The sequence below is a fragment of the Emys orbicularis genome, chromosome 2 (assembly GCF_028017835.1).
Source record: "Emys orbicularis isolate rEmyOrb1 chromosome 2, rEmyOrb1.hap1, whole genome shotgun sequence".
Lineage (NCBI taxonomy): Eukaryota > Metazoa > Chordata > Testudines > Emydidae > Emys > Emys orbicularis.
The window spans coordinates 262,399,322-262,427,252 of NC_088684.1; the positions used below are offsets into that span (position 1 = coordinate 262,399,322).

The window sequence follows — 27,931 nt, forward strand, 5'->3', positions numbered from 1 at the left end:
GGTGCAAGTGCAGGAGAAACCAACTAGGGGCCATGCTCCTCTTGACCTGCTGCTCACAAACAGAGAAGAATTGGTAGGGGAAGTAGAAGTGGGTGGCAACCTGGATAGCAGTGATTATGAGATGGTCAAGTTCAGGATCCTGACAAAAGGAAGAAAGGAGAGCAGCAGAATATGGACTCTGTGTGACATTGCAGTCTATATGATTTTATAAAAATATGCTAATGGGTAAATATAATGTAACTGGAATATTCTTCATGCAAAAGGTCTCTTGTGAGGTATCATTACAAAGCTTATCGTCTATTGAGTGTGGGCATCCTATTTGTGTAAAGGTATCACTCTTGTATCTGAAACTAGAAATATGAAATACAACTCTGAGGGCCTATTCTAATTTTGCAAAGTGTGGGCCATTAATGGTGGTTTGGAATCTTAATGGCTCCCATTAACCAGGACAATTGACTGTAGATGGCTCTATTTGTAGGCAAGCCTTCCTGTGAGTCAGGCTGGGAAGAATGAAGGCTTGGGGTCTTACAGCGACATGTGATCATGTCACATGAACTGGAATCCATCTTTAACCTGGTGCTTTTCCATTGAGAGGAGGGATGGGAACCCAGAGGGACAAAGGATTCCTGCCTTATGCAAAAGACATAAGTGGGTGGAACAGGAAAAAGAGGGAGCCATCATGAAGAATCCCCTAGCTACCACCTGAGCTGGAACAAGAGCTGTACCAGGGGAAAGTATTGTGTCCAGGCCTGGAAGGTGTCCAGTCTGAGGAAAAAAAAACTTACTGAAGCATCTGTAAGGGTGAGATTATCTGTATTCAGTTTGATTAGACATAGATTTGCGTGTTTTATTTTATTTTGCTTGGTGACTTACTTTGTTCTGTCTGTTACTACTCGGAACCACTTAAATCCTACTTTCTGTATTTAATAAAATCACTTTTTACTTATTTATTAACTCAGAGTATGTGTTAATACCTGGGTGGGCAAGCAGCTGTCCATATCTCTCTATCAGTGTTATAGAGGGTGAACAATTTATGAGTTTACCCTGTATAAAGCTTTATACCGGGTAAAATGGATTTATTTGGGCTTCAGACCCCACTGGGAGTTGGGCATCTGAGTGTTAAAGACAAGAACACTTCTGTTAGCTGCTTTCAGTCAAGCCTGCAGCTTTGGGGCAAGTAATTCAGACCCTGGGTCTGTGTTGGAGCAGACGGGCGTGTCTGGCTCAGCAAGACAGAGTGCTGGGGTCCCGAGCTGGCAGGGAAAGCAGGGGCAGAAGTAGTCTTGGCACATCAGTTGGCAGCTCCCAAGGGGGTTTCTGTGATCTAACCCGTCACACCTGGGACTTCAGAAAAGCAGACTTTGACTCTCTCAGGGAACTGATGGGCAGGATCCACTGGGAGGCTAATATGACGGGGAAAGGAGTCCAGGAGAGCTGGCTGTATTTTAAAGAAGCCTTATTGAGGGTGCAGGAACAAACCATCCTAATGTGCAGAAAGAATAGCAAATATGGCAGGCGACCAGCTTGGCTTAACAGAGAAATCTTTGGTGAGATTAAACACAAAAAGGAAGCTTACAAGAAGTGGAAACTTGGACAGATGACTAGGGAAGAGTATAAAAATACTTCTTGAGCATGCAGGGGTGTAACCAGGAAGGCCAAAGCACAATTTGAGTTGCAGCTAGCAAGGGATGTGAAGGGTAACAAGAAGGGTTTCTACAGGCATGTTAGCAACAAGGTGGTAGTCAGGGAAAGTGTGGAACCCTCACTGAATGGGGGAGGCAACCTAGTGACCGATGATGTGGAAAAAGCTGAAGTACTCAATGCTTTTTTTGCCTCAGTCTTCACAGAACAGGTCATCTCCCAGACTGCTGCACTGGGCAGCACAGTATGGGGAGAAGGTGAGCAGCCCTCAGTGGTGAAAGAACAGGTTAAGGTCTGTTTAGAAAAGCTGGACATGCACAAATAAATGGGTCCGGATCTAATGCATCTGAGGGTGCTGAGGGAGTTGGCTGATGTGATTACAGAGCCATTGGCCATTATCTTTGAAAACTCGTGGCGATCGGGGAGGTCCCGGACGACTGGAAAAAGGTAAATATAGTGCCCATCTTTAAAAAAAAGGAAAAAGTGGTCAGCCTCACTTCAGTCATTGGAAAAATCATGAAGCAGGAATCCATTTTGAAGCACTTGGAGGAGAGGAAGGTTATCAGGAACAGTCAACATGGATTCACCAAGGGCAAGTCATGCCTGACCAACCTGACTGCCTTCTATGATGAGATAACTGGCTCTGTGGATATGGGGAAAGTGGTGGACGTGATAGATCTTGACTTTAGCAAAGCCTTTGATATGGTCTCCCACAATATTCTTGCCAGCAAGTTAAAAAAGTATGGATTGGATGAATAGACTATAAGGTGGATAGAAAGCTGGCTAGATCGTTGGGCTCAAGAGGTAGTGATCAACTGTTCAAAGTCTAATTGGTAGCCGGTATCAAGCAGAGTGCCCCAGCGGTCAGTCCCTGGGCCGGTTTTGTTCAACATCTTCATTAATGTTCTGGATGATGGGATGGATTGCACCCTCAGCAATTTTGCGGATGACACTAAGCTGGGGGGAGAGGTAGATAGGCTGGAGGGTAGAGATAGGGTCCAGAGTGACCTAGACAAATTGCAGGATTGGGCCAAAAGAAATCTGATGAGGTTCAACAAGGACAAGTGTAGAGTCCTGCACTTAGGATGGAAGAATCCAATGCACTGCTACGTGCTGGGGACCGACTGGCTAAGCGGCAGTTCTGCAAAAAAAGACCTGGGGATTACAGTGGACGAAAAGCTGGATATGAGTCAGTGTGCGCTTTTTGCCAAGGCGGCTACGGCATATTGGGCTGCATTATAGGAGCATTGCCAGTAGATCAAGGGACGTGATTATTCCCCTCTATTCGGTGCTGGTGAGGCCACATCTGGAGTATTGCATCCAGTTTTGGTCCCCCCCACTACAGAAAGGATGTGGACAAATTGGAGAGAGTTAAGTGGAGGTGGACGGCAACGGAAATAATTAGGGGGCTGGGGCACATGATTTATGAGGAGAGGCTGAGGGAACTGGGCTTATTTAATCTGCAGAAGACAAGAGGGGGGATTTGATAGCAACTTTCAACTACCTGAAGGGGTATTCCAAAGAGGATGGAGCTAGGCTGATCTCAGTGGTACCAGATGACAGAATAAGGAACAATGATCTCAAGTTGCAGTGGGGGAAGTCTAGGTTGGATATTAGGAAAAAACTATTTCACTAGGAGGGTGGTGAAGCACTGGAATGGGTTACCTAGGGAGGTGGTGGAACCTCCATCCTTAGAGATTTTTAAGGCCTGGCTTGACAAAGCCCCTGCTGGGATGATTTAATTGGTCCTGCTTTGAGCAGGGGGTTGGACTAGATCTCCTGAGGTCTCTTCCAACCCTAATCTTCTATGATTAGTCAAATTTGAACCAGAAATCTACAGGTGGAAGGATCTGTAAAAAATTTTGAAGAAACATTCTGAATGTAAATGTTAAACTCAAATATATTATACAATATCTTCCTTCTTAGGGAGCTATTTGAAAAATGGGAAGTTAATTTTGATTCTATTAAAATCAGAATTCAGAAAAAATTGACAAGCTCTATAGCAGATTGAGAAACAGGCTGAATTTTTTGAGAAAATGCTTGCAAAAAAAGTTATCCCAATCTTCTCATTTAAATTTCAAGTTTCAATGAAAAGTTTTGCTTAAAAACAAAAATTCAGAAAGTTTCAATCAGCTCTGCTTTCTTAGTTTAAATCAGCAACTCTAAAACAAGGAGCAGAAGTTTAGCGGGCTCCAAACAGACGGGAATGGCTTGTACCATCATTTCACCAGGCTAGAAATCTAAGATCCAGATTTGGCAAGTGGAAATTCAGCAGGAGATGTCAGAGTATGTCAAGATGAGATAAAAATGCAGCTGAATGATGGTGGGGTGATAACGGTGAAAGGGAGGGGAAAAAAAAGATAACTTCTATTGGAAGAGTGCATAATAAAAGGACAGCACTGGGACATTGTCAGGGAAGGGAAAAATATTGGGTTCACAATAAGCATTGGATAGAAAAAGGACAGAACCATTTGTAGTGTCATGGCGGAAGGAGGTGGGTAGCTGGAATAGTGTGTGGAGGAAATACAGCCACAAGTGATTAGGGGAATGGCAGTAGGTAAGAGTAAGGTTACGCTGGAACAGAGCCCTATTACTTTCTTTTCCTATAGTGGTGCAGTACTCTGGCCATTCCTTTTTGTGAGGACAGAAAGCCAAGCAGCCAGAGTTATCATCAGGCTGGGAGAGCTTCTTCTAACGCTGCCAGGTCCTGCAGTGTTCTGTTAGCTTGCCAAATCTGCTCTTTACTCTGCTCCAATGCTCTGCATATGTTTCTGTCTTCAGATCATGACAATTGGAAGATAGCAAAAGTACCACCCTGGTACTCTTTCTGGTTAGTAAAATATGGGGTGAGAAGGAAAAAGAGACAGAGGTACTAACACATGCAGTGAGACTATGTTCAAACAACACTTGTGTTACTGCTGTGCCTTGCTAAAGTTGCTCAGTGGATACAGCATCTCCCATCGGTGCTGTCCAGACATACCTCTTTCCTTTTACTGCAAGAGGGACTATACCTAGCCTCAACAACTCCACTGTGGCGGGTATGTGCAGCAGTAGGAAACAGAACAAGTAGAAAGTCATGGACCGTGAAATAAGCCCTTCTCCGTGCTGCTGGGAGGACCCCAGCTGGGGGCTCCTAGCTGCGAGTTCCAGTCGGGCTGGGGGGGGAGGGGGAAAGAGACCAGACCCACCTCCGGGTACCTTTTGGGTTGGGACCCCCACGGTCACAACACTGTGAAATTTCAGATGTAAACATCTGAAAACCTGAAATTGACCAATTAAAAAACCCTCTGGTCGTGAAATTAATCAAAATGGACCATGAATTTGATAGGGCCCTAGTGATGCAACAGGAGGAGGAGAACAGACACACAAGTATTGAGAACACAGAGACAAGAAAAAGCTAAGGACCAAGATACTGAAAATTGCAAGAAATAGGAAAAAAAGGAAAGAGGCAGAAAACTCTCTTACTGCCTCAACATTGCCTACATCAGATGAAGAACCAGCAGGCATCTCCCTACTAGGGCTTCACTCCTGGATCCCTTATTAAATGCCTAAGCAGACTCCAAACCCCCTCCCCCCGTTTATAATTAAAAAACAACCCCCTTCAAAAACTAAACAAAACCCCCACCTTCATGTGGGTCTACAGCTCCTGCACAATCTCAACTACACCACTGACAATCTCAGAATTAGTATACTCCTGTCCTGTTCCTTCTTAATTATAACTAAGAAGGGTGGGAGAAGCCCATTTTCTCACTGAATGAGCAGACAGACTCTCGAAGTATAAGTCTATGATGATCTGTGGGCAGACTTCCACACAAACTGAGATTCTCCTGCTCATAGCCAGTGGCGCTATGAATAGTTCTTCACATGTATATTGATAGTCAACCTACCTGAAAGTCCTGATCATCTATTCCAAATCTCTCTCTCAGATTGCGGAATACCATTGGACAATATTCCTTAAATTTGAAATGACTTGGCATGTTTTCTCTGAAATAGAATGCAAAACAGTGAAATTCACATGCATGTTCAAATAAATAACTCAGGACAATAACATCTTAAACTTTTGTACAAAACAGAGACAAAGCAGACTTAAGAGTCCATCTACTCCAACCTCTATCAGGTCTATTTTCTCTCTTTTATAGACATACACATAGGGCTTGGTAATCAGCTATATAAGAACTGGATGCCATACATCTAAATTTTGACAAGTCTTCACATCTGGACTCAAAAACAGTGAAATAATTTTCTCTTTGCCCTACTAATGCTCTAAAGGAAAAACCTTAAATTGGATTATACAAGGATTCAACTATGACACCAAAAAACTCAGAGAAACATCAAAACTTTTATAAAACATGGACTCCTTAAATGATGGATTAGTTTTACAATCCTATAATTAACCTCACTGTTATACTCAGAAAGAGTAATTGCTACTTCTTCTCTTTGAACTTTGCCACAGATTAGAAGGTACAAAATAATGGAATCATTCCATTTTCTAGAATATTTTTAACCTTCATTTTATCTTTATAAAAGTGCATAAAAGTGCACATGCTATTATTTTGTATCTGAAACACACGACTAATGTACATTGCTGAAAACAAATGCCTGAAGTCATTATTTTGCTAAATCATTCTAATAAATTTCCAACTAATTCCATAGTTTATCATATAACAAAATGGGGTAGTATGGTCAACATTTTATATGATTTCATATCAGGGATTATAAAAAGGTGTACATTCCTTATTTGGCTTTGAAATACTCCCTATTCCACTGTTTATTCTGATTTATAACTTTTTTGTTTCAGATATAAAAAATAACTGTACAAAGATTTATGCATTTAAAATACCTAAACAAAAATTTCCATCATAAACAGAACAATCATTTTCTAGGTAGAAGATATTCATGGGTAATAATATACCATATGGCCAAAGAGTACTACCCAGTAGGCCCTGCTGTTGCTTTTTGGAATATAACAGATGGTTATGTTTATCACAGGATTAACTTAATCAGCAAAACTTTACTCCCATTCATTGAAAAATAACAGAGTTTATAGAATTTTGTAAAATATCGCTGCCAGGAGCTTTATCCCCCTCTACAAAGGGTTGTTACTTGCACTTACTTGTTGAAAAGGTGATTGTCCACCTTTATCTTTGAATATGCTTTGAAATCATCTGGCATCAACATAATAGGGATTTGAACATGGCTCAGTTCATTGATCTAGAGGAGAAGAAAAACAAACATTTAATAACATTTTAGCTTTGCTGTCACTTTACAAATACCCTCTACACATGACTTAGGGCAAAGATGGTATGTTTAGTTTGTTTTAAAACTTGTTAAATTCAGGAGAACAAATCCTAAAGCAATTTCAGTTTTTCTGGATGAAAAATTTAATGACATTTTAAAGTTACGTGTGTCCAGTTTTATCAGTAAATGTGGCATAGTTACTTTGAATTATTGTTAGAATGACCGATGTCATCAGTTGCCTCTTCAGTAATATTTTTAAAATGTTGTTTTGGTCAGGGGATCAGCTATGATGGAGAGAGTAGGAAAAGCATTCCTGATCTATATTGTAATAAGTGCCAAGAACCTCCAAAGTACTCTTGGAAAGTACTTCTTCTCAGGAATGTCAATCAGGATGTGAAATCAGAGTAGAAATTGTGTTTAACCATGAAAATGCTGCTCCTGTTTATTGGACAGAACTACTTTTCTACCCCAGATCATTTGTCAAAATTTTGCCACATTTCATACACTAATTACTACTTTCCCTTACAGCCTATGAACTAGTCTCTCTCCCCTCTCCTCTCGGTATGTGCTTGAGTCCTACTACAACAACTGTATTGAAAATAGATGCCTTGATTTAAACATTTCTTCTTACACATCTTGTCACACTCCACCTTTTAAAGACCTCAAAGTAAGTATTATTTGCAATGAATATTTTAAGGACTGTTACAGATCCGTTTGAATGGAATTTCTATTATTGTCTGATGGGTGCAGTACTATCATCACCATAGTGGATGAGGAGTTGAAAGAGCTAAGAACACAGATAATGAGATGGCAATAATATTGATTTGAGCTGAGGCCATGGCCTAGCGATAGCACAACAAGCTGCCATGGAGGTAACTTGGCCCTCTGCTTCTGGGTTAACAGAGCCTGGAAATGCCATGGAAGTAATGTGCTCAGCTATGGACCTGACGAAAAGTAGGACAGAGAAGTGCTTTGAGTAGCTTCCTGAAGTCATCTTCAGTCATATCAGGAGCGACAGAGATTGAATAGGTACCATACTAAAAAGTGACCCCCCTAAGCTCTGAGGACATCCAGGGATCCAGAAAGTCTTTAAAAACAAAACAAAAAAATGCACTTGTATTTAGAATTTGCTTTTGTTTCAATGGTAATGGTTCCTTATAGGGCAGCTATAAAATGTAATTGAATGAAAGCCCTTGTTACAATGAAGAATTTCATGGCAATGTATCACATTAAATCAGTGTAATATAATAATTACAATTATTAGGTCTCAGTTCAATTCCTGTACTGAATCTGCCAATGCAGATTTATTAACAATTCTACCAGATTTTATTGTCAGATCTCAGAGGAGAACCCTACTGATGATAGTAATAATAATTCCAAGTAAAAATAAAATGTGTAATATTTTTCACGTAAAATCATGGTAATAACGGAACCAGACACATTACCAATGAATAATATCACTAATGATCTCATTTATGCTTCTTGCACTTTTTAACTGAGAAGACATTCTTTGGTTTTTATGTGGTAGAATCATAGAATACCAGGGTTGGAAGGGACCTCAGGTGGTCATCTAGTCCAACCCCCTGCTCAAAGCAGGACCAATCCCCAGACAGATTTTTGTCACAGATCCCTAAATGGCCCCCTCAAGGATTGAACTCACAACCCTGGGTTTGGCAGGCCAATGCTCAAGCCACTAAGGCCTGGTCTACACTAGGAGGTTATATCGAATTTAGCAGCGTTAAATCGAATTAACCCTGCACCCGTCCACACAACGAAGCTATTTAGTTCGACATAGAGGTCTCTTAAATTCGATTTCTGTACTCCTCCCCAACGAGGGGAGTAGCGCTAAATTCGACATGGCCATGTCGAATTAGGGTAGGTGTGGATGGAAATCGACGCTAATAGCTCCGGGAGCTATCCCACTGTGCACCACTCTGTTGACGCTCTGGACAGCAGACCGAGCTCGGATGCTCTGACCAGCCACACAGGAAAAGCCCCGGGAAAATTTGAATTCCTTTTCCTGTCTGGGCAGTTTGAATCTCATTTCCTGTTTGGACATCGTGGCGAGCTCATCAGCACTGGCAACGACGCAGAGCTCTCCAGCAGAGGTGACCATGCAATCCCAGAATAGAAAGAGGGCCCCAGTATGGACTGATCGGGAAGTCTTGGATCTGATCGCTGTGTGGGGCGATGAGTCCGTGCTTTCGGAGCTGCGCTCGAAAAGACGGAATGCAAAGATCTACGAGAAGATCTCAAAAGCCATGACAGAGAGAGGATACAGCCGGGATGCAACGCAGTGCCGTGTGAAAATCAAGGAGCTGAGACAAGGCTACCAGAAGACCAAAGAGGCAAACGGACGCTCCGGATCCCAGCCCCAGACATGCCGTTTCTACGAGGCACTGCATTCCATTCTAGGTGCGACCGCCACCACTACCCCACCACTGACCGTGGACTCTGAGGATGGGATATTGTCGACGGCCGGTTCCTCGGAGATGTTAGCGGACGGGGAAGATGAGGAAGGAGATGAGGAGGACGAGGCAGTCGACAGCGCTTACAACGCTGATTTCCCCGACAGCCAGGATCTCTTCATCACCCTCACAGAGATCCCATACCAACCGTCCCCAGGCGTTAACCCAGACCCAGAATCAGGGGAAGGATCAGTCGGTAAGTGTTTAAAACATGTAAACATTTATTTTGAACAGAACAGGAATATTAACAATATTAACAATGGGTTTTTCATGATTAGTTTGCCCTAGGCGCTTCACGTTTTAGTCCCTGGCAGTGCAACTACTGCAAAAGAAGGTCTATATGTCCGGGGATAGAGCTGAAATCCTCATGGGACATCTCCACGAAGCTCTCCTGGAGGTAATTGGAAAGCCTTTGCATGAGGTTCCTGGGGAGAGCGGCCTTATTGTGTCCTCCGTGGTAGAAAACTTTTCCACGCCAGGCTATCATCAAGTACTCTGGGATCATTGCCTTGCAGAGCATGGCGGCATACGGCCCTGGTTTTTGCTGGCTTTCACGCAGCATGCGGTCTTTCTCTGTCCCAGAAATCCTCAGCAGAGTGATGTCGCTCATGGTGACCTGCTTAGAATTAGGGGAATGTTACTGTTGGGACTGCTTGCCTGTTCCTTTACAGAACTGTAACCGGCGGTTTACAGCCACGCAATGGAGGCGGGAGAGGGGCAGCATACAGGGATCTTTCCCGGGGACAGCTGCGAGGGAGTGGGACAGGGGCAGAGTTCATGCTTGCCGGATTGCCGGCAGCAGGAACTGGCCAACGCTAGGAGCACTGCTTTAAACGTGAAAGGAGGGCACTGCTATAATTTAAGTTTTAAGCAGCCAAAAGTCTACGGCTTACCATGTCAGCCTGCTACCCGAATTCCGCTGTCCTGCCCCACTTGTCTGATCTCCAGTGCAAGACCCCAGGCACTGAATGCGAAGGCCGAAAATTCAACCTTGTCCTGAGTGCGCATGTGATAGGTGCTGTGCATGGTCTTGTTCACAGAGAAAGACTATGTTCATTGTTCACAAAAAATTATCTTTGTGAGGAATTCACTCCCTTTTTCCCATCCCACAGCTGCGACTGTCTCCCGACCTACCCTGGCATCCCCCTCCCAGAGGCTGGCGCAGATTAGGAGGAGAAAGAAAAGGACACGGGACGACATGTTCTCAGAACTTATGGGCTGCTCCCGAGCCGAGGCGGCCCAGCAGACCCAGTGGAGGGAGAACATGTCGCAAATCCATCGATCACACATTGAACAGGAGGAGAGGTGGCGTCAGGAAGACCAGCAGGCGACTCAAACGCCGCTTGGACTAATGAGGGAGCAAACGGACACGCTCCGGCGCCTTGTGGATGTTCTGCAGGACCGGAGGCAGGAGGACAGAGCCCCGCTGCAGTCTCTCTCTAAGCGCCCTCCCCCGCCACAAAGTCCCATACCCCCCTCACCCAAAGTCCCAAGAAGGAGGGGCGGCAGGGGCCGTGAAAATTGTCACTCCACCCCTGCAGACTGCTCAAGTAACAGAAGGCTCTCATTCCCCAAAATTTGATAAGTCCTTTCCTTCCCGCCTCACCCAAGCCCCCGGCACAGTTTCATCCCCTAACTGTTTAGTTGCTAATAAAAAATACCTTTCTGTTAATTACTGTTTCCATCATGTTCTTTTAGAGGACAGTGTGTTTGAAGGGGGGAAGGGGGTTGGTAATTGGACAGGACAGTCACCTTTACCAGGGTACAGACAGGGGGGCATGTTCAGCAGCAGGTCACACACACATTGCAGTCACTAGGCACCCTGGTCAGTCTGGGAGGTGGTTTTCATGTTCTGTGTGTGGGGGGGCTATGTGAGTTTGTGGCGGGGGAGGGCGGTTAGAGATCTTATGCAGCGGTCCTTATCCTGGATCACAGAGCCACGCAGCAGCGTCCTCCCCCGCCACAAAGTCACATAGCCCCCACACACAGAGTCCCAAAAAGGAGGGGTGGCAGGCTCCGTTGAAACAACCAGTCCACCACTGCTGACTGCTCTAGGAGCAGGAGCCTGTCATTCCTCGAGTTTATAAGCGTTCTTTCCATCACTACGCCCGCTCCCCACCACAGTCTGCGTCCCAGTTTCAACCCTTTACTGCGAAACCCGTAATAAAGAAAACTGTGTTCATTAACAAAGTTCCATTTTTTTAATTTTCAAACGTGTGTTGGAAGGGGAGGGACGGGGTGAACAGGGTATGTAGCTGCAGAGGATAGTCAACATAAACTGGGTAAAGAAACGGGGGCAGGTTCAGCTTCTCTTTAAACAAAGTTAATAGTCACAGGTTACCCTGCTCACTGAGGAACCTAGCTTTCAAAGCCTCCTGGATGCACAGCGCGTCCCGCTGGGCTCTTCTAATCGCACGGCTGTCTGGCTGGGCGTAATCAGATGCCAGGCTATTTGCCTCAACCTCCCACCCCGCCATAAAGGTCTCCCCCTTGCTCTCACAGAGATTGTGGAGCACACAGCAAGCTGCAATAACAATGGGGATATTGGTTTCGCTGAGATCAGAGCGAGTCAGTAAGCTTCTCCATCTCCCCCTGAGACGTCCAAAAGCACATTCCACCACCATTCTGCACTTGCTGAGACGGTAGTTGAAGAGTTCTTTTTCAGTGTCCAGGGCGCCTGTATAGGGCTTCATGAGCCAGGGCATTAGCGGGTAGGCTGGGTCCCTGAGGATCACTATAGGCATCTCCACTTCCCCAACAGTTATTTTGTGGTCCGGGAAGTAAATACCTTCCTGCAGCCGTCTAAACAGACCAGAGTTCCTGAAAACACGAGCGTCATGAACCTTGCCCGGCCATCCGACGTTGATGTTTGTAAAACGTCCCCGATGGTCCACCAGTGCTTGCAGCACCATTGAAAAGTAGCCCTTTCGGTTAATGTACTGGCTGGCCTGGTGGTCCGGTCCCAGGATAGGGATGTGAGTTCCATCTATAGCCCCACCGCAGTTTGGGAATCCCATCGCGGCGAAGCCATCTATGATGACCTGCACGTTTCCAAGGGTCACTACCTTTGAGAGCAGTAGCTCAACGATTGCGTTGGCTACTTGCATCACAGCAACCCCCACGGTAGATTTGCCCACGCCAAAGTGGTTCGCGACTGTCCGGTAGCTGTCTGGCGTTGCAAGCTTCCAGAGGGCTATGGCCACTCGCTTCTGGACAGTCAGGGCTGCTCACATCCGGGTGTCCTTGCGCTTCAGGGCAGGGGACAGCAGCTCACAAAGTTCCAGGAAAGTTCCCTTCCGCATCCGAAAGTTTCGCAGCCACTGGGATTCATCCCAGACCTGCAGCACTATGCGGTCCCACCAGTCCGTGCTTGTTTCCCGGGCCCAGAATCGCCGTTCCACAGCATCAACATGACCCATTGCCACCATGATGTTCACGGCGCGGGGTCCCGTGCTTTGCGAGAGGTCTGTGCCACTCTCAGACTTCATGTCCTCACCGCGATGCCGTAGCCTCCTCGCCCGATTTCTCAGCATCTGCCTCTGGAAAAGGTGGACAATAAGGTGCGAGGTGTTGACAATGGCCATAACTGCAGCGATGGTCGCAGCGGGCTCCATGCTCGCAGTGCTGTGGCGTCCGCGCTGTCACTCACCAGAAAAGCGCGCGAAATGATTGCCCGCCGGCGCTTTCAGGGAGGGAGGGCGGGAGTGACAGTTGGGTGGTTTGGGTAACTGTCGTCATCCTCGACACATTTTTTTCCCCAGCAGGCATTGGGGGCTCAACCCAGAATTCCAATGGGCAGCGGGGACTGCGGGAACTGTGGGATAGCTGCCCACAGTGCACCGCTTCCAATGTCGACGCTTGCCCCGTTAGTGTGGACTCACAAAGTCGAATTACTCCCCTTAGTGTGGATACACACGTTCGACTTTGTAATATCGATTCCACATATTCGATTTAAGTAAAATCGAACTACTCTCGTAGTGTAGACATATTCCTCCCCCCTACTGAGCTATCCCTCCCCAATGCGTCTCATTGATACGTCTATTTTTGTCGAAAGTTGTGGTAGAAGGGAAAAGTGCAGAGAAACTAGGGAAAGATAAGATACTTTTCGATACTAGCCCAAACATAGATTAAAAAGAGCAACTGCTTAAAAGAACATTGTTAGGTTAAAAGTATTAGAAACAAAACAAAAAACACAACAAATTTCTTTGCCCATGTTCCATTTATTATTAAAACAGAATTTTAATCTTTATATATATTTAATTTAGGCTTCAATCCTGCACAAGACATATGTAACTTATGTGATATATGTAATACACCTCTACCCCGATATAACGCGACCCGATATAACACGAATTCAGATATAGCGCGGTAAAGCAGTGCTCCGGGGGGGGGGAGGGGAGAGGGGGGCGGGGCTGCGCACTCCGATGGATCAAAGCAAGTTCAATATAATGCGGTTTCACCTATAATGCAGTAAGAATTTTTGGCTCCTGAGGACAGCGTTATATCGAGGTAGAGGTGTATATGTAACTTAGGCCTGGATTAACATGAGGCAGATACTTGAATCTGCATAGAGCCTCACTAATTTGGGGTAAATTGGAGAATTAGGGCCTTACTTTTTGCACTGCCTATCTGGATAACAAAAATAAATTAGTTTCTAGTTAATTTCAAGTTCTGGTTCATGTACAATGCTGCTACGTCTGGGATGCAAACATTGAGGAAGAATGTTTGGGTTATCCTGTTTCCACCGGAATTTTATTTCTTAAATAAATAGAAACATTTATTCGCCTTAATTTTGGAATACTGTAAACTTGTTTTAACAAAGCCTAAATTCTGGGGCAAATCTGACTTGACAGTATCCCTTTAAACTAGGGAATGTTTTAGGATTATATTTAAAATTTCAAAAATGACCACTTATGTCACACCTTCAAGTTCATTACCAATATTTATGTTAAAAAATAAATGTAATTGTTTTCATACATCAAAAAGAAACTTCACAGGTACTTCACCTCTTTTGAAAACAAACATGTTTTTGTTGTTGTATTTATTAATCTCTTAAATTTTCCAGCATAGTATTTGAACCACAGCTTAACAAACACAATAATTAGCACTGGTTGCTCTCAGTGGACTACAACAAGTTTTAACTTGGTAACATAGTGGAAAAACAATTTCAATCTCTTATGACTGCCCAGCATAAACTACTACCTGAAAATGGTCTATTTTTGTTTATGAATCAAGTGTTCAATAGTCCTTTCAAACCATTACTGAAAAATCCACGAGAAAGATCACCAAATACCCAGAAAGTATTTTTAGTCATGGCTCTTGCAGGGTTCAGGATCCTGGTTAGGGTGACCAGACAGCAAGTGTGAAAAATTGGGACGGGGGTGTGGGGGGGTAATAGGAGCCTATATAAGAAAAAGACCCAAAAATCGGCACTGTCCCTATAAAATCGGGACATCTGGTCACCCTAATCCTGGTCCTGAAATTGAATTTGCATTGGCAGATCTTTGTGCTCATGCAGAGTCCTGTGAGCTTCAGTGAGGTTTTAAACATGGGAAAGCCTCCCTCTATGTGGAGCCAAATGGAGGGAGAGAGCCTTAGCTTGCCCACCAGGGAAGAGTCCTGCACTGGCAAGGATATGGGGTAGAGATGACCTAATATGTAGGATTCTAATTTCCAGAAGTTTAATTGTAAATATTACACAGACAGAGTGGTACAGGAAGGTTTCACTGAATTAGAGTAGTGGTTTGTGAGTGGTTAGAAAAATCCACTTATGAACTTTTGGAGAAACTGAGCTGTCTCGCAAAATAAAAATTAAGACTTTAGTCCTTACAAATGTGAAGTGGGTGTAAACCAATGCAGTGCTGCCTTCCTAAATCTGCAGCCAGACAGCTCCACTGCCATCTCTGCTGCTTACACCTTCCCCAGTAACAGCAGGGCTCCTTGAAGTTCACTGCAGTTACTCAGATCCTTGAGGGCATCAGTGAAATTGATAAGAATCAGTTTTTCTTCAGTGCTGTTTTGGAAAGCTCTGAGCAACTACAGGGATAGGCACTGGAGTTATTTAACAGAGAACAGGGCCCAAAGCAAAGTCTTTGGGGATGGGCAAAGTGGTGCATCCTTCTGCACATATCACAGTATCCAAGAGTTTCTAGGAAGAATGCTCCTTCCTCCCAGAAGTCTGAGCAGCCTCAGAATCCCTGGATTACTAAGTGTTTGGTAATTTTTTCAAGACCTACTTGTAAAAGTATCCACAGTTCCTAATAAATCACCGTGACACATTCTCATTAAATACAATGAACAGTAAAAGCAGCAAGAACTGTTCACTGAGCACTCACTACCATCTAAAATATGCAGTCTTTGGTTGATTTCACTGTTCTTCATAAATTCACACTGGAACAACCTGCACTGATGATTCAGTAATGATACAGGACCATATTTAACCATCATACAAAAAGCTAGATGATATAAGAGATAAACATACAGATATCTTACAGTATAACAGTTTGTTTAGATTTGCTTGCATATAATTACCTACTCTTTTAGGTAGCTTTAGTTATATTAAAAGTGTCCTGTTCTTTCAAGTAGCAGACAGGCACTCTACACATCAAACTCTGGCTGCTTCCTGGAATGAAGGAGAACAAATCTTCAAGTAGGCACAACCACATGTTGCCAAAGCAGCACCAATGTGTGTCTGTATTCTGGTCACAAGCAATCTCATGTGTTTTAAGTATTAAAATAAAAATTACTAATTATGTTTATTCACACATTTTAAAAAGGTAACCCATTTAATGTAAATTAAATGTATTCAGCAAATGTAATATTTTATACCATCAGATTTTCTTAAATCTGTTCACTGTTCTAATTTGCTGAAAAATGTCTATGACTAAGTCTTGGTCTATAGATTGTCCATGAGCAGTATGGTGTGATAATTTGATAACTTATGAAGTTCAAGCTCTGTTGCTTAGTTTTAATCGGACCCACAGTAATATGCAGTCATTTCTGTTCCCTGACTGAATAAATGTAACTCTAAGGGTATGTCTACACCCAGCCGCTAGTTCGGCGGCTGGGAATCGAAGTTCTGGGTTCGACTTATCGCGTCTTGTCTGGACGCGATAAGTCGAACCAGGAAGTGATCGCCGTCGACTGCGGTTACTCCAGCTAGACGAGAGGAGTACCGCGGCCTCGACGGGGGAACCGCGGCGTCGACGGGGGAGCCTGCCTGCCGCGTGTGGACCGAGGTAAGTTCGAACTAAGGTACTTCGAACTTCAGCTACGTTATTCACGTAGCTGAAGTTGCGTACCTTAGTTCGAATTGGGGGGTAAGTGTAGACCAAGCCTAAGAATCAGATGTATGGTGGAAATATTTGTATTTACATATCAAAAATTTGCTTTCTCCAGAATTCACATAACATTCACTGTTTTCCACAAACATTCCTTCCAGCAAGCTCTTTTGCTAGAGTATGAAGAAAAATACATCAGAAAGGAGCATTAATGCAACCTAATCGGATTTAACTTTTTGTTTGAGGAAAAACAGATTGTTTTAAGGTATTCACTCAGTCTTAGCGTATGACAGTCAGTTCTCAATCTTTGTCTCTTCTAGAACAAAAAAATACTGCATAAAACCAAATATGACCTTTAATTGCCTCAGCTGAGGAATGACACCTCCTAGCAGTACAGACCATCAATTAATTTAAACCTTTCAAGCACAACGTCTAATTCTTCAGACACTGCTACAAAAACCTTCTAGCTCTGGCGCATGGCGTGCATGCACACCCATGATTGGAATATATATATAGGCACCGTCACTCGAAGAAGGTAGACTTCATGTGCTAATATTTTCTGTAGGCTAGTTTTAACCTGACTAGTTTTGTAGCTCTATGTAACAAAGAAAGGGATACCATGTCATCAGCTCACTGTGGAAACTGTAACCATACAGATAAAGCAGCTTTCGATACAAGAGGGGAGGAGCAGGGGTCAAAGGGCCTCATTCTCCACTTCATTACCCGTTTTATGCTGATGTAACTCACTTCAGAGGCCAAAATAAAACCAGTGCAATGGAATGGAGAATTAGGCCATGTCTAAACCAGAAATGTTTTGCTGGTATAGCTATGTCCGTATACTGTACCAGCAAAACATTCCTAGCGTGGATGATGATGTACGAGCAAAACTGCACTTTTACTGGTATAGCTTATTCCATCGCCACCAGCCCCCACTCTGTGAAACAAGATACACTAGCAAAAGCACAGTTTTGCTAGTATAACTGCATCTACTCTCTGGGCTTTTGCTGGCACAGCTTCAGGGATTACATCTCATCACATCCCTGACCAACAGAGCTATCCTGGCAGAAATCTGTAGTATAGGGTAGCCTCAGGCTCATATGAACACATAATCAGCATATCTCCAACAACATTAACACTGTAATTTTGTCACAATGCGGGCTGTTAACTTTTTCACTTACGACCAATAAATAAATAAGACAAGTAATCATCTTTTAAAGATACCTAATAGAGCAAGCCATGTATCAGATATTTTATACCTTTTAAGTGTTGTAAACCAATGACAAACCTGTGCTTTGGGATAACATTCATTCTCATGCTCCTTTTGTTTTAAGGCCACCTCTGACACAGAATTTAAAGTAATACACAGTATTTTGTACATGCCTCCACACAGAAGTTAAGCACACATGCCTCTCAGAATAGCGCTTATACCAATGCTGCTTATTCACATGAGAGGAAAGAAAAGTTATTGATTTAAACTCCATTAGAGAAAAGGGAGGAGGGAAAACAAAACATAAAATTGTTAATAAATGAAATGTCATTTTCAAGGTTAAGAGTGTAACACCAACAGCTATAACTGAAAATTGCATTACAACAGCTATAACTCAAAAGTTTAAAAAAATAGTTGGAACTGTTCTATTGGCAAAAGTCACGAAATAAAGCTGCTGAAACATTCGTTTTCTTCTTAGCTGTTTCTCTTGAGTGCAATGAAGTCACAAGTCTATAATGATTTCCCACAAAAGCTGATTAATATGCACCAATAAAGTATAAGGGCTTCATGCATGGAGAATAATAAAGAAGAGATTCCTGTTGCAAAGGACTCAAAACCAAGTATATTAATTTAATTACAATTAGTCAAGAGAATCATCACTTACAGCATAAATGAAATAAAATTATACCCATTTGTAGTGAAAAGGGAAAGGTACTTTCAGTGCAATCTCTGGTACCAGCCTATCTCTCTTAAAATTAAGCACGTGTCCAGACTTTTTTCAGTCGCATAAGTGTGAATTTTTGCTGTATTTTTGTCATCTTTCAATTCATGATTTAAAACAGGACACTATCAACCTACTCAGTAACAAAGAGGTACCTTCTTTAGGGAAAATAAGCCCATATTTTTTATATGTTGTTAGTAATAGGTTGAAAAGAAAAACTCTACAGGAATGCCCGGACCTGGAATTTGAAACGGTGAAAAAGTTTGGAAAGGGAGCCGAGGACATTTTGTGCTGCAAAGTTTGTAAACAAGAAATATAGAGAAAGACAAATCATAATGCTGAACATCTCAACAGTAAGTCTCACCTGAAATTAAAGCAAGTCAAGGAAAGTAACACAGGCTTCGTAAAACAGCTTGGGAAGAATGAGACAAAAGCAGCAGCTGTGGATTTTCTATTTATTATGCTTTGTAGAGATTCCAAATAATGATGTCTGTGGTTTGAACTTTTTATTAGCTCTGCTTCATATGTATGCATATCAGCTGCATACTCCATATATTGCTCATCTTTTGCATGTAGCCATTGACTACTCAATCAAAACTGCGCAATCTGTGTGGTCAACACATTTGTGCTACATTTTCCAGTAATATATACATATGAAAACAAGCAAAGTCAAGCTTAAATAAATAAATAAATAAAAAAAGTCTGCGAAGGCAACAACGTGAGCCTAAGAAGTTTGCATGTGCTCCCTTGTGTTGTGCCATGCTGGTTTTCCTGGATCCAGGCAACAAGATTCATTCCTGGCTATTGGGACAGCATAACAGACTTTCTCTTTAAAGAAGATGATGCAGTCACCTCAAAGACGACAATGAAATTAACATGGATCATTGAGGACAATGTAAACCAGTGAGAACTGTAATGCAAGTTATCTGTGTGTGTATTTTTTGGAAAAAGCTATGGGGTTCATTTGCAATTAGAAACAAAATGTACCTCATACATCAAAATAATATGCTGCTTTACTGTAATTTACAAGTTGCTGCTTATGTACATGGTGCCTTAAAAGAAGTAAGTGAAACCTCAAGTCAGTGGGCTCCAAAAGGCAACTCCTTTCATCTGCAATGCATGCTTTCACATCAGAATTTCAAAGCAAACTAAAGCAAACTATACCCCACAATATATTTGATGGACTCTATGGATCAGGATCTCTTTTTGCCAACTGTAAAGTGTTTGATCCATTTGTCAAGCTCAGATGTCATGCAATTTTAGCAACTATGAAAATATGCTGTGTATTTTCCCATGCAAGACAGAAGAGTTCAGGAACGATTTTGACTTATACATGGCATGTGAAGTGCCCTGTGATGACAGCATACTAGCACTTGAATACTGGAGAAGTAAAAACAAATAAAAAAATCACTGCCTGTCATGTGCAGTGCAGAATTACGTGCATTTGGAGTATCAGTAACTTCAGAGTCTATGGAAAGATTATTCAGTCTATTCAGACAGCAAAGTGCTGCACATGCCTCTCCTAAGACCATCTTGGGCAGCTAAATGTTTTGTACTACAATAAGTACACAAGTTCAAAATTGGACAGTCCTCTCAACTTCCTGCAACTGTGAAAATTCAATAGATAAAAAACAGGAAAAAATGCTTAAATCCCATAATTTCATGCAACCAAGGAAATTAAAACAGATTTTTAAAAAAATGCTTAATATAAAATATGTATCTGCCAAAATGACCATTTAAAAAAAAACAAACCCTCACCTAATTCTGCCAAACCCAAGATAAACATATGCACTACAACCTTGACTATCTGAACTTTACCTATCCAGAACGCCCTATGATCTGGAGCAGTGCTGCATCAACAGTTGTCTACTAATTACTAAGGCTATCAATTAATCACAGTTAACTAAAGCAATTAATTTAAAACAAATTAACTTGATTAAAAAATTAATCATGCTTAATAGCAGTTTTAATTTCACTTAAACAATAGAATAGATCAGAGATTCTCAAACTTCACTGCACCATGACCCCATTCTGACAACAAAAATTACTACACGACCCCAGGAGGGGGAATGAAGCCTGAGCCCACCCGAGCCCCGCCGCCCCAGGTGGAGGTACCAAAGCCCGAGCCCCACCTCCCAGGGGCGGGCAAACTTTTTGGCCTGAGGGCCACATCGGGTTTCCGAAATTGTATGGAGGGCCGGTTAGGGAAGGCTGTGCCTCCCCAAACAGCCAGGCGTGGCCCAGCCCCACCTCATCCGACTCCCCCTGCTTCTCGCCCCCTGATGGCCCCCTGGGACTCCTGCCCCATCCAACCCCCCGTTCCATGCCCCCAACCGCCCCCGGACCCCCCCGCCGCCCCATCCAACCCCTCCTCTCAATCCTGACTGCCCCCTGGAACCCCTGCCCCATCCAACCACCCCTTCTCCCTGACCGCCCCCGGAATTCCTGCCCCTGATTACCCACCTTCGCCCCATCCAACCCCCTCTCTCCTTCCTGACTGCCCCCCCACAACCCCTGCCCTCATTCAACCCGCCTGTTCCCCGCCCTCTGACTGCCCCCAACCCCTATCCACACCCCTGCCCCCTGACCACCACCCTAAACTCCCCTGCCCTCTATCCAACCCCCCCTGCTCCCTGGCCGCGCTGCTTGGAGCACCGGTGGCTGGTGGCGCAGCTCAGAGCACCCGGACAGGCAGCCGTGCCGCCTGGCTGGAGCCAGCCACACCACCGCGCAACACACAGCACCAGGTCAGGCTGCGGCTATGCAGCTGTGCCACCCAGCAAGACCTCACAGCCCCGCCGCCCAGACCATTGCGCCGGCGGCGCAGTGAGCAGAGGCTTCGGGGGAGGGGAAACAGCAGGGGAGGGGCCGGGGGCTAGCCTCTCGGGCCAGGAGCTATGGGGCCAGGCAGGAGGGTCCTGCAGGCCGGATGTGGCCCACAGGCCATAGTTTGCCCACCTCTGCTTTAGCCCCAGCCAGGGGGGGCTTTAACCTGAGCCCTGCCGCCCAGGGCTGAAATCCAAGGGTTTTGGCTTCAGCCCCAGGCAATGGGGCTCAGGTTTTGGCTTCAGCCTTGGGCCCCAGCAAATCTAAGCCAGCCTTGGCAACCCCATTAAAACAGGGTCATGACCCACTTTGGGGTCCCGACCCACAGTTTGAGAACTCCTGGAATAGATAAACAAAATAGTATTTTTCAATTCACCTCATACAAGTATTGTAGTGCAATCTCTATTGTGAAAGTGCAACTTACGAATGTAGAATTTTTTTTTTAAATAACTGCACTCAAAACCAAAACAATGTGAAACTTTAGAGCCTACAAGTCCACCCAGTCCTACCTCTTGTTCAGCCAATCGCTGATACAAACAAGTTTGTTTACATTTACGGGTGATAATGCTGCCTACTTCTTATTTACAATGTCACTTGAAAGTGAGAACAAGTGTTCGCATAGCACTATTGTAGCCAGCGTTGCAAGATATTTACGTGCCAGATATGCTAAACACCCGTATCCCTCTTCATGCTTCGACTTGCAGATTGCACTTGTATCTTTTTTACAGAGCAAATATTTGTAATAAAAAATAATAATATAAAGTGAACTCTACACTTTGTATTCTGCGTTGTAACTGAAATCAATATATTTGAAAATATAGAAAAACATCCCAAAATACTTATATTAAATTTTAATTGGTATTCTATTATTGTTTAACAGTACGATTAAAACTGCGATTAATTTTTTTAATCTCGCAATTAATCACAATTAATTTTTTAATTGTTTGACATCCCTATTAATTACATTAGGTAAATAAATATCTGCACAACAGTGACAAATGGCCCAGGAAACGTTCCCTTAGTTCATCCCCCATGATATTTACCTAAGCAAGGTTGTACTGCATATACATTGTATGTAAAAGGCACACTCGAGCATTTATCTTTTTAAGAAAGGCAAATTTTGGCACTTCAGATTGACAGTGCCACTCTAAATAGATGGCTCAATCTGAAAAAATATCAGACTGCCAATCTCCTGAGACCTGCAGTTCAGTAGAAGGGAGAGGGGAGCTTGCAGGCAAAATTTGTGTTTGCAACTCATTTTGCTCCTCCTGCAGGTTTAGGATTTAATTCACTCTGGCAGAAAAATAGAGGTTGCAGTTAAATTGCAAATAAGGGAATAATAAAAGCCTACTGGACCATTGAATAAATAGTAAGGCTCAGCTGGTAATGGTTCTGAAATTAGCACACACAGAGGTGTTCCCAAACAGCCATCTTACACTGTGACATTTTAAAATAAGCTTAACTAATTTTATATGATTTCAAATCAAGCAATGAATATACTCAAGTTGTTAGGCATTATTAATAGCCCTTATTTAATTCAGATACATTCCCCCTAAATACTAGATTACCAGTGCAATGCCTAATTAAGCATTAGGTTTCATTCTGTCAGAATACAAGCAGCAATAAATTACTTGTATGCAAAGCAGACAGACATTTAAGCTGTGTACAATAAAAGCAGTTGACTGAAGATATTGCATATTTAGCTGGAGTGGACAGAGAACAATGATTCTGTTCTCTAACAGTCCAGTGCGTATCTTCTTTTTACACTGCAGCTAGGAGCTTGCATAACATCTTATAGATGTTGTGGCTGGCTAGAAACTTAGAAGAGGAAAGGACCCAAGTCCACTAATGTCTGTTTCCACCCCAGTCAAATCACACAATCAAAATGGGCATGTCCAAGTGATCCCTAATGGGTGCTTCTGATGCAAGTTATCTTTCCATTTAAATTCCATCCATTTTATTTTTATATGCAATACATTAAATATCGGATATCTCATCTTTGATAAGAATGTAAGTATTAACAATCACAAAACATTTCTGCCTTCCTTTCAAATGACATGTCCTTTTTCATACCAACCTCTCAGGGCTGAAGCTAGAATGGTATTGGACGTTTTGTGCTAAACACTGCAGAAAGTCACAATTACAGCCCTTAGTGGTTTCAACAAACTAAACCTAGGTTGCTGTTCTCTTGGCAGATGCAGATGGCCACAGTTGTACAAGTTGCACCTTTTTTTTCCAGATCTTTGTGAATGGGTAGACATTTCTCTACCATCCGACTACCTGGGCCTGCCAGGGTACAAGTGAACTGGTTTGTTTATTGTTAGTCTGAGAGAAAGACATGTGTGGTCTTTTTTGTTCTTTGTATTTTAAACCAAATTTATGTATTTAAATAGAGTGACCATATTTCCCTATGCTGAATATGGGATAGCTGGTAAAATTACTCCTATTCAAGCGAGTTCACTGGCAATCAATCAGAACTATGCAGTACAAATGTTCAAATTAAGATCAAGTTGACTGAGCCCCCGTTAAAAAGAAATACTGCATAGTTGGATTCTTTTTATTTGCTTTCTTATCTTTAAGGCTTTAGGGTTCATACAGGGCGGGATGAAACAGACATCCCTACCCCCCCCCCCCCCACACACACACACAGAGGTGACACACACACACACACACTCATTCCTGTACACCTCTCTCACACAGGGGTTTGACAACGAACCAATTCTCCCCGCCCAGCACTCTATGCCCTCCATGCCTGGCTGGGCCCCTGGGACGGACCCGTCTTCCCGAGGCATCACGTGGTGGAAGGCATGCAGGGTCACATACCCGCCTCCCCTCCCGATTTCTGCCAGGGTTCACACCAGAATGTGGTCAGTAGCAGCCTTTCGGCACTGTGCTAGAGAGAAGGGATGGGAACTGCTTCCAGTTGGGGGGGGTGGGGGGGAAGGGGGATGGATGTCCTGGCCCATGTCTTTGCAGAGCTCATCTCTTCTTCTCCCCCCTGCCCCTGGGGCTGGAAGCAGTTTGTCCCTTCCTGCTTGCACAGTGTTGAGAGGCAGCTAACACCTCCAGGCTGCTGCTGGCCACTGACATAACCTAGCTGCCTCCTGTCTCCCCCCCCACCCCCACCCCAGCTACAGTGTGGGCAGGAAGGGGTTAAAGCCCTAAGGCTGCATTGTGCACCAGGGCCCAGGGAACCTGACTGTAGGGACTTCAGATAACTGGCCAGAGAGGTGGCTCAGTAGGGGAGGGTGCTTAGAGGATGGAGCAGCCCTACACTCCCTGGGGGTAGGACCTAGGGCAGGGAGGTGGGGGCTGCGGTGGAGCCTGCAGGTTCAGGGCGTGAATAGGCTGGAAATTGCTTCCCCTCCTCCCCACTCCAGAGCTTAGCTGAGGGGTGGAGAGGCTTCCCAGTGCCAGCGCTGTGCAGGGCTTTGGCAAATACAGGTCTCAGTACCTCGGCACATACAGGTCTCTGTACCTCATGGATTTCCCGGGGCACCTGCCCAGCCAGAGGCAGGGGGGGGAGGAAGGAGCCTGCCAGCCAGGTTGCTGGTGAGCTGAGCGCTCTGACCAGGGGCTGGTTCTCCGCACAATGCTGGAAGCAGGACATGCCCCACCAGTGGGGCTCTGGAGAAGCAGAGGGGATGAGGGGGGCAAAGGGGCAAAGTAGGGAGAGGACAATGAGAGGGGGAACATGTAAAGGGTTAATGGATGGACAACAAAACGTTTGTAACTGGCTGCTGCCTGGTGCCTGCCCGCACTCACCAGCCACTGCAGCGTGCAGCCAGTGCCGGCCGGAAACGGGACAGGGCCCTGCTAGCCAAGAGCCAGCACACAGCAGGGGCTGGAGCGGACGGACCAGCAGGGAGAGCGGCCGGCCCCGCATGCTGCATCTTTGCCTCATCACCAGCTTTGCACACCCACCCCCATCGTCAGCCACTGGACCCCCCCCACACACACACACACCGCTGGTGGGAGGGCAGCTGGTGAGCAGGGATCTGGCCAGCAGCAGGACCCACCATTACTGATGGAAGGAGGGGGAGAGACAGAAAATACGGGACAATTTTGCCAGTTTTTAAGAAAAAGTCAGGACACCTGCAAGAGGGCTTAAATATGGGACTGTCCCTTTAGGGTGATCAAATGTCCCATTTTTATATTTAAACATTTTAAACAGTGGGGCTCATTGAGTTTGGGCTAGAAGGTGGGGGAGACACAGAGAAGAGACTCCAGAAAAGTAGCGTTTCCTGGTCTAAATATAGGACTGGAAACCAGGAATCCCTGAATTCTGACACAGACATTAACACCAGTTCTCCCCTGTGGCTTTGTGCAAGTCATTTACTCTCTGTATCTCAGTTTTGTCTTCTGAAGAATGGGGACAGAAATAGTTACTTGCCATTTGGTGTGCTATGAGGATTACTGTTTGTACAGAACTCTGAAGATGAAAAATACAGCCGTGAAGAAGAGCTCTGTGTAAGCTCTAATGCTTGTCTCTCTCACCAACAGAAATTAGTCTAATAAGACTAATTGTCCTAAACCTCACACATCTTGTCTAAGATGAAAAATACTAAGTAGTAGCATTTTTAAGGTGGGAAAGGTGGGTCTACCAGTTTGACCTATTGTCCTTGACACATATCTCTTTGAAAGGCACAAAATGCACTGACACACAGGAAGAGACAAAACAACAGGCCTGATCTGCAACTGAGTAATCCTTATTCAAGCAGCTCATTGACTTCCATAGGGTTAAAGGACCATTACACCCAACGAGAGAGAGTTTGTGGAAATTCTTTAGTTGAAGAGTGAAACGGAGAGGAAGTTGCATTATAAGTGGGTCTAATAAGTCCTATTTGTTCAGCTGATGTGTGTCATTCTTCCAGAGCCTTCTTGGCAAGTCTGGAAACTAGGTAGGTCTGACCAAATAGTAGTTACTTGGGTGACAACATTTTCACATGTTAATCATTGGTAATATTCTACTACTATCTTGTATAGTTAGTAAATTCTGGTCCTGGTCTGCTGTGGTTATCAGCTTGTCTTAAAACATAATGGACACTGTTGGGACAGGCATATAAGGCAGGCTGTTGAGTAGTCTCATTCCCAAATGTGGTACAAGCCACAGTATTGCTATTGGGATAGTTTGTGTCTCCTATTAAAATACAAAGTGAAAGTGAGGTGATTATTTTGAAATCTTTGCAGTCTCACTTCATGCGCTTGAAAAGGGTGAAAGGGGTCAGCAGATAATCAGTTTTTGTGGAAAACATTTGTTTGTCGCAGACCAACACAGTCATTTTGTAAATATCATTTGACAGTTTAAGATGCACTCAAAGGCATTTTTGTAAGAAAAGATACTGTTATTGAGTAGGAAAACCATGAGCTACAAAAATATCAAGCAAAGTGTATTATGCTGAAATATGAGACTTTTAGAATTGCTAGGAGTCAAATATGCAGATCTTTGACAGTTCCTCCCCCCCCCCCCCCAACACAAAGTAAAAATAACTATTCAGACTTTTGTCAGTAACTACAGAATATAGTAGGAGTTTAAATGCCATAGGAGACAGTTCTGCTGTATAAATAATTCCCTACGTCAGCCTCTAAATTAACACCTACTATTTGACTCTGAGGAAAATATGTATTTAATTTTAACTGATATTTTGGGATCTATTTTCACTTAAATGTATGCAGAAAAAACCTTAACTACCTGCCAATTTAGTATGCTTTGAAGTTTTACCTGTCTGCTAACGCCCACCAGTAACCATAGTGTTAGCCTTACTTTCAGGGCCTACCTGTCACTAGATTAGCTTACTCAGCTTCGTCAAAAGCCACCAATGCTAGAAAAGTTGATCTGGTGAAGCCAAGTACTTCTGAAACTATATTAATATAGAAAGGCATAAATTTCACAGAATGCTAGATCCTTAACATCTTAAACCTGGTTTTATATTGCATCAAATATTTTTACATATTTAGGTATTCCAATTGAAGCATCAACTGAAGGTGACTTATTTTTGAAGGGAAAAAATGTGCTACTTTTGAATTCTTGGGATCTGACCCTGAACTACTGTACAAAATAATTAATCAAATAAAACACCTAATAAAATATCTATTAATTCATGCTAAGAAACAGATATTCTCATTAAAGAATTTTTAGTTGTCATTTTCAGCAGTATGAACATAATTAAGTATCTCAGAGGTGAGAGAAGTTCATTGTTCATGCATCCATTATGGAAAACAGGATACTGTGACATAAATGGGAGAAGGAAAGTGTTCAGAAGAGAATTAGTTGTAACAAATACTGTTTCCTTGTTGTCTTATATACATCTAACTTATCATTCACAGATTTGTCCCAATCTATTTATTGAAGAGACCGCTTTTTACACTATGTAGTCAGATGTATACATATTAAGACGTGGAGCTAGAGAGACTATTTGGGTATTTACCAAAACCTGCTAATACAGCCATCTTTAAATTGAGACTATCCAGACCCCAAAACATCTAATTGAACATTATTTTATAATTTGGCCATCATTACTTTACCATGTAATTTTAAGTTGACATTCTC

The 27,931-nt window shown here is 43.5% G+C and overlaps 1 protein-coding gene across 1 annotated transcript in view; it reads right to left on the reverse strand.

Annotated features, from left to right (window-relative positions):
- Positions 1 to 27,931, reverse strand: part of PIP4K2A (phosphatidylinositol-5-phosphate 4-kinase type 2 alpha) — a 209,377-nt gene that overhangs the window by 95,728 nt on the left and 85,718 nt on the right. Inside the window, exons 2-3 of the mRNA XM_065398140.1 lie at positions 6,755 to 6,852; positions 5,529 to 5,625 (exon numbers count right to left, since the gene is read on the reverse strand). Coding sequence (XP_065254212.1) covers positions 5,529 to 5,625; positions 6,755 to 6,852 — 195 coding nt within the window. The remainder of the gene's footprint in view (positions 1 to 5,528; positions 5,626 to 6,754; positions 6,853 to 27,931) is intronic.